At 61.0% G+C, this 7,189-nt stretch overlaps 1 protein-coding gene across 1 annotated transcript in view; it reads right to left on the bottom strand.

The window, feature by feature from the left end:
• Positions 1-3,069: 3,069 nt before the first annotated feature.
• The window catches only part of AGAP3 (ArfGAP with GTPase domain, ankyrin repeat and PH domain 3), a 104,896-nt gene continuing 100,776 nt past the window's right edge, over positions 3,070-7,189 (bottom strand). Inside the window, exons 15-18 of the mRNA XM_015408626.1 lie at positions 7,009-7,099; positions 6,315-6,537; positions 3,966-4,221; positions 3,070-3,804 (exon numbers count right to left, since the gene is read on the bottom strand). Coding sequence (XP_015264112.1) covers positions 3,574-3,804; positions 3,966-4,221; positions 6,315-6,537; positions 7,009-7,099 — 801 coding nt within the window. The 3' untranslated portion in view covers positions 3,070-3,573. The remainder of the gene's footprint in view (positions 3,805-3,965; positions 4,222-6,314; positions 6,538-7,008; positions 7,100-7,189) is intronic.

Raw genomic sequence — 7,189 nt, 5'->3', positions numbered from 1 at the left:
TGGAAGCTGCTAGTGAAAGGGAGCTCACCACCTCCCCAGGCAGCTGATCCCACCTCTGGACCACTCTCTGACTGTGACAACGTGTTTCCCAATATCCAGCCGATCCCTTTCTGCTTCGGGTCCTCTCCTTTGCTGCCAACTGGAACACAGCTCCTTGCCCTCCTCCAAATGACAGCCTTTCAGATACTTAAAGAGAGCCATCCTGTCCCCCCCTCAATCTCCTCTTATCCAAACTAAACATTCCCAGGGCCCTTAGCCTTCCCTCGTAGGGCTCAGTCTCCAGACCCCCGATCATCCTCCGCTCCCTTCTGCACCCTCTCGATGATTTTGCCCACATCCTTTTTGAAGTGAGGCCTCCAGAAGTGCACACAGGAGGACTCCAGGTGCGGCCTGACCAAGGCAGTCTACAGAGGGGCTGTGACCTCCTGCAATTTCGATGCTGTGGCCCTTTTAATACAACCCAAGACTGAATTTGCCTTTTTTGCCACCGCATCACACTGATTTGGTTATTTGGGGTTATTTGGTTTACTGTCCACCCTTACCCCAAGATCTCTTTCGCATACACTACAACCCAGGAACGTATCCCCCATCCAGTATTTGTGCTTGACACTTTTGAGGCCCAGATATAATACTGTGCATTTATCTTTCATAGAAATAGAATGTTGGAGTTGGAAGGGACCTTGTGGGTCATCTAGTCCAACCCCCTGCTCTCTGCAAGAGCATAGCCAAAAGATAGCCCTACATACCTACAACATACCCATCCAGCCTCTGCTTGAAAACGTCCAGCGAAGGAGCATCCACCACCTCCAGAGGAAGACTGCTCCACTGCTCAACCACACGTACAGTTAGGAAGTTTCTCCTGATATTTAGCCGGTAACGACTCCCGTGTAATTTCCACCCATTAGACCTAGTCTCGCAATCCGGAGCAAGAGAGAACAGATCCGCTCCATCTTCTACATGACAGCCCTTCAAATACTTGAAGACTGCAATCATGTCCCCTCTAAGCCTTCTCTTTCCCAGGCTAAACAGACCCAACTCTTTCAGCCTTTCCTCATAAGACTTTGATTCCAACCCTCTCACCATCCTGGTTGCCCTCTTCTGGACACGCTCGAGCTTGTCAACATCCTTCCTAAAATGTGGTGCCCAAAACTGGACACAGGACTCCAGGTGAGGCCTGCCCATAGCAGAATAGAGCGGAACTACCACCTCTCGTGATCTGGACACAATGCTTCTGTTAATGCATCCTAAGATTGCATTCGCCTTCTTCACAGCCAACATCGTACTGCAGGCTCATGTGTGGCTTGTGATCAACCAGAACACCCAGATCCCTTTCACATGTGCTGCTGTCAAGCCAAGTCCCTCCCATTCTATATCTGTGCCTTTGGTTTTTTGTACCTAAGTGTAGGACGTTGCACTTCTCTCTATTGAAATTCATTTTATTTCTCTCCGCCAACTGTTCCAGCCCATCTGCATCATTTTGAATCCTGATTCCGTCTTCTTCAGAATTAGCAATCCCACCCAGCTTCGTGTCATCTGCAAATTTGATAAGCATCCCCTCTATGTCTTCCTCCAGGTCATTTATAAAAACATTGAACAACACCGGGCCTAGGACCGAGCCCCGTGGCACTCCACTCGAGACTTCCCTCCACGTAGATGCAGAGCCATTTACGAACACTTGTTGGGTACGATTTTTCAACCAACCACGAATCCATCCAACGGTTGCACCATCCAGCCCACACTTAACCAGCTTATCCTCAAGGATATCATGAGAAACTTTGTCAAATGCGTTACTAAAATCTAGATACACTATATCCACAGCATTGCCAGAGTCAGCCATTTTGGTAACTCTGTCAAAAAAAGGAGATAAGGTTGGTCTGGGATGACTTATTCTTGATAAACCCATGCTGGCTACTGCCAATTAACTCATTCCGTTCAAGGTGCTCACAGACAAAGCGTTTAATAATTTGCTCTAGAATTTTCCCAGGTATTGATGTCAAACTGACAGGCCTGTAATTTCCCGGGTCCGTCTTTTTCCCCTTCTTGAAGAACGGGACAACATTAGCTCTTCTCCAGTCTTCCAGCACAACACCAGGACGTCTCAAAGATTAGAGCCAGAAGCTCTGAAATAACATCCTGAATTGCATCCTGTTTGCCACTGCCCACTTCTCCAGAGTATTCAGGTCTTGTTGAATTTTAAGTCTATCTTCTTGGGTGTCTGCTGCTACTCCCAATTTGGTATCACCAGCAAATGTAATGAGTAGCCCTTCGACCCCTTCATCGAGATCATTGGTAAAACTATTGAAAAGTACCGGGCCCCAAACTGAGCCCTGCGTCACCCCCCTGGACACCTCCCTCCAATCTGATGAAACGCCACTGACCCCCACTCTTTGGGTGCGGTCCTCTAACCAGTTCCCTCTCCACCAAACTGCCCCACAGTCCAGTCCACTGCCCACCACACCACCAAGGTCCCCGCGCAGCGGCCAAGGGGCTCCCCCCACCCTCGGTGCCTGCCGCCCGCGTCTGCCGAGAGCTGCTGCCAGTTGAGACAGGGCGCCCTCCTCCCTGGGCAGGGGGCTTGGGCAGGAGGAGGAGGAGGAGATGGGGTCCCTTAGCAGAACTCAACTTCCCATGTTCCCCGTGGTGTGTGTGTGTGTGTGTATGTGTGTGTGTGAGCCGTGACCTTGCCACAGGCTCAAGGGTGGCTCCAGGTTGTTTTTACTAGCCTGAGCTACATTTAGCAAGGAAAGGATTCCCAGGACCAAAAGGACGGGAGAGACTCAGCACAGGCGAAGCTGGAGGCACTCTGGGCGTGGGGGGGGCCCCCCTCTCTTGTCCACTTCCCACCATCCCCCCCCCGGCAGGGAGTGGCGGGGTGACCCGGGGGCTCCCTTGCCTCAGTGGCTGGCTGGCCGGCTGGCCTGGGGGCTCCCAGAACCGTGCCCCACCCGAGTCCTCCATGGGCCTCTCCCCTCAGTCGGAGGGTCCATGGCCCACCGCCCACCCCCTTGCCCTGAAACTAGCCCTGACCAAGCAAGGAGAGCGCACAGCCAGCGGGGGCAACGGTGGGGAGCAATGGGGCCATTCCTTTATTGGGCAGCTGCTCCGGGGCCACACACGGCCATCACACGCTCTCTCTCGCACGCACATGTGCACACGACCACGCACACACACACAGAGAAAAGAAGCCTTATTTACAGGATGTCATCATATAAATATTTCCAATGTACATTTTATACACAAGGGACTGAGACAGGCAGAGGGGGCCGGGCACGTTGGCAGGAGACCCACCCCCGCAGTGGACCGGGTACTGCAGGAAGGAGAGCGGCAGGGGCGGGGGGGGAGAGGGGGTTTCCCTTTGTACAGGGCCACCGTTGGGCCCCACCTTCCCTTTGTCCTGGAGGAGGGAGGGAGGAGAGGGCCGCTGCCCACTCCACGGACGTCTGACCCACAACAGCCACGGGCACCCCTCTGCCTTTCCCAGCCTGGTTTTCGAGGGCGGGGTGAGACGGTGCCTCCGCCCCGGGGGATAAGCACCAGACCGGCCCTGGGGTGGCAGCGGGGCCCGGGCCACGTTCAGTGGGCCCCAGGGCAAGGGTCCAAGGGCAGCGTGCCCAAGGCGTGGTTGTTGTTGTTGGTGTTCCGACGGGGCAGGCTGGGCGTCAGGGAGGAGGCCGCGGAGGAGGAGGCGTCGCTGGGGCAGCCGTGCTGGAGCAGGATGTCCACGCATTCCTGGCTGCCGGCACGCCGGGCGTAGGCCAGCGGAGTCAGTCCTCGGGCGTCCCGGCTCTTCACGTCCACTCCGTACTGCAGGGGCAGAGCAAGCAGAGCAGCCGCCCAGGGGTCAGTCGGGGGTCTGGCAGGCGGGGGGCCACCCCCCCACCCTCGCAGGGGGCTGAGCGGCCCCCCAGAGCCAGGGGGAGGCGGGGAGCCCTCTGCCGAGGTGGGGGGGCTAGTGGCGGCTTTACCCAGACGAGGAGCTGCGTGAAGACCACGTTGGCCATGGCGCTGGAGAGGTGCAGAGCGGTCCGGCCGTCCCCGTCCCCGTAGGTCTCGTTCACCTCCTCCTTGGTGCCGTGGGCCAGCAGAGTCACCACGGCCCGCAGGTCGTCCTCCACCACGGCCCGCAGCAGCTGCTGCCCCAGGGGGACGTCCGAGTGGGGCAGGGGGACCAGGAACAGCTTCTGCTCGTACTTGGCCCGGATCCAGCGCTCCTTCTCCTCCCTGGAGAAGCACAAGGGAAGAGGAGCAGAGGGAGGGAGGGAGGGAGGGAGGCGGGGGGGGACCACACCAGCTGCCCTCCCCACCCCGACTGCCATCGATTGTGAGACCCCAAGGCCGGGCGCGGTGCCAGTGCTGGGGGGTGGGGAGGAGGAGGAGGAGGGCGGGCAGTATTATCACTGCAGCCGTCTCTCTGCCCACACAAAGGCGCTGGCGCTGAGGGGCCCCGGATCGATGCTGCGCACACCCCGCTATCTGCTGCCCATTCTGTCCATCTGTATCTTCCTCTGCACACACCGCGCCGGCTACGGAGCATGCGCAGTGGCTCCTGCCCCCTGACCCCGCTCTTATCCGCCGCTGATAAGGCAGCAGAAAAGGCTCTTGTCTGGGTGTCGGGATGAGTGAGTGACTGACAGAGGGACTCCGATAGGGACGAACAAGGCATGCCCCCCCACCCACCCCCAGGGGCCCCGCAGCCAGGCGGCTCTGCTTAACCCCTTCTCTGCCACGGACAGGCACGGGACGCCCGAGCATCGGGCCACGGCTGGAGGCCTCCGGATGCCATGACACGCGCCGTTCTGTGCCTGCCGCTGCTGGCCGGTTGGGACCGGAGGTGGGGACGGGGGCGCCGAGGAACGCCAGCAGCCCGGCCAGCCACCTCCCTGGGAAACGGCAGGCCAGCCCCTCCGGGAGACTGTGTGCCGCCCCACATCCTGCAGGCAGAGTGTGTGGTGCGTCTGGGACGCCTCAGGCCCTGGAGGGGGGGGGGTGGCCCACTTGCATGCCGCCGGGCAGCTTCTCCCAGTTCACGGTGGGAGATCTGCAGGAGGTGGCTGGGTGTCGGGCAGCCCTGGCCGTCCCTCCGGAGGGCTACACCCGGCCCGCAGCCAAACTGGGGGTGGGGGGACCACCAGGTTGGCGGTGTTGGGTCCACTGGCTCAGTGCAGCCTTGCCGGGGCCTCCTCCTCCCACCCCCAGCCTTCCCCCTGCTCAGAGAGAGAAGAACCAGCAAGAGAACCAGGCCTCCTCTCCGAGGAGGAGAGAAGGGCAACCCGGACGCCTCTGAGGAAGCCCTGCTGCAAGCCTGCAGCCAAAGCAGTCCTCTGCTTTGTATCTGTACGCTGAAGGGGTGGGTGGGTGCGTGTCCGTCCGCCCGCCAAAGCAATAGTCTGGCCAGGCCCTCCTCCGACCGGGCCTGAGGGACCCAGCGAAGCCAGACCAGGCACGTGGCTCAGTCGGCCAAGGACTCCCACCCCTCGGGGAAGAGGACACCTGTGGCGACAGGCGGTGTGCCTCCGGCTGGGTGCCCACAAGCAGGCTCAGCCACGGAGAGCTGGACTGCAGTCCACAACACGGAGCCCTCCCACGGAGCGGGGTGGGGAGGGTCTGCCTGCGTGGGGGGCGGGGGGAGGCCTTCAGACAACGGCCGCCAGCACTGTCCCCCCAATCCTGCCTGCCTGCCTGCCTGCCTGCCGGCCAGCAAGGAGGACAGGACTTGTTCTGTCAGGCCGTGATCCCCTTGGGGAAGTCACTTCTGCAGCCGGTTGGCTTAGACAGTCCTGGGGCGCATGAAGCCCCTAATCTTTGCAAGCGGGCGGGGGCAGCGTGGTCCGATCATGAGCACGAGGGACCCACACTGAAATCCTCACTGGCACTGGGCTGGAAACCTACCCATGTGACTCCTGGGCATGGGCACAGGTGGGCCCCTTTATAAGCAGAAGCCCGCAGCTCTTCAGTTGGGCGGGGGGAGGCTGCCGGGCCCATTTCTGCACAAAAGCTCCTCGGAAGCGACACCGCAGGCCAGGCACTCAGGCCGCCGTGCTGGCTTTCAAAGGAGGCACCGGAACTTCCCCAGCACCAGTCGAAAGGGGTCCTGCCCACTCTTCAGCTTCAAGGCAGGCAGGCAGGCCGCCCCCCACCCCATTCTGGGACAGGAAACACCCCAAGGACAGCATTTCATTCCGTGGTGGCTCTTACCTCCCCCCCCCCACCGCCGCAAGGAGCCATAAACAGCGCTGAGGGCGCAGGGAGGGTCCCGAGTTCGGGCTCAAGCAGGCCAGGCAGCCACTCGGCAGACCAAAGACCAGCCCACCTACCTGGAGCTCTCTGGGCCCGGTTTGGGGTAGTTCTCTATGGCCCCCTCCCACATGGAATTGGCCAGCGTGTTGCCAATGGCCGTCATCACCGCCACCAGCTCCAGGGGCCAGTCGTCCAGGTCGAGGGACCGGACGCGCGACAGGTGGGTGCCCAGGTTGCGGTGGATGCCCGAGCACTCGATGCAAATGAGGGCGCCCAGGTTCAGGCTGGCCCAGTCGGGGTCTGAGGAGGGAGGGAGGGGGAGAGAGGTCAGTGCGCCACCCTCAGGCTCCCCTCCCCCGCCCAGCACTTCGCAGCAAGGAGACTCCAGCCGTCAGGAGCGAAGACCCTTCGGGCTCCGGCCAGGGGCACGGCCGCTCCCTAGGCTTCTGGCCTCCTCTGGAAACCCTGTTCCCAGGAGCCTTTGCAGAGCCCCAGGACGGGCAGGCTGCTCTCAAGCCAAGGTCACCCCCCCACTCCCCTCTAGGGAAGGGGTCCGTCCTCCAACGCATCCTCAGGCGCTTCAGAGCCGCTGGCCTTCCCACAGACTCAGGGCGCTTTGCTGCCTCCACTTCGGCTGCCTTCTGGCACACGGCCGGGACCCTCCCCAGCCCCCTCCCCCCGTGGAGGACCGTTTCCCCATCTGGCTCCAGCGGCCCCCTGGGGGTGGAGTGGTGGGGAGAGCCCCCCCTCCCCAGGCCGCCTGTCACTCACTGGGCGCATCGCAGTCCACGCAGAAGCCGTTCCCGCGCACCGTGCGGATGGACTGGAGGGCCAGCGCGTCGCTGTGGCTGCCCAGCCGCGTCTGAAGGAGAGACAGGCCCCCCCCTCAGCCTCCTCCCTTGTGCCCTGGGAGGACCGGCTCTGCCCCCCCCCCCTCATGTGCCTTGGAGAA

The sequence above is a fragment of the Gekko japonicus genome, unplaced genomic scaffold (genome assembly GCF_001447785.1).
Source record: "Gekko japonicus isolate JY-2015 unplaced genomic scaffold, Gekko_japonicus_V1.1 scaffold1794, whole genome shotgun sequence".
In the NCBI taxonomy this organism is placed as follows: domain Eukaryota; kingdom Metazoa; phylum Chordata; class Lepidosauria; order Squamata; family Gekkonidae; genus Gekko; species Gekko japonicus.
Note: the sequence above shows the minus strand (reverse complement) of the source record. Positions and strands in the feature narration are given on the sequence as shown.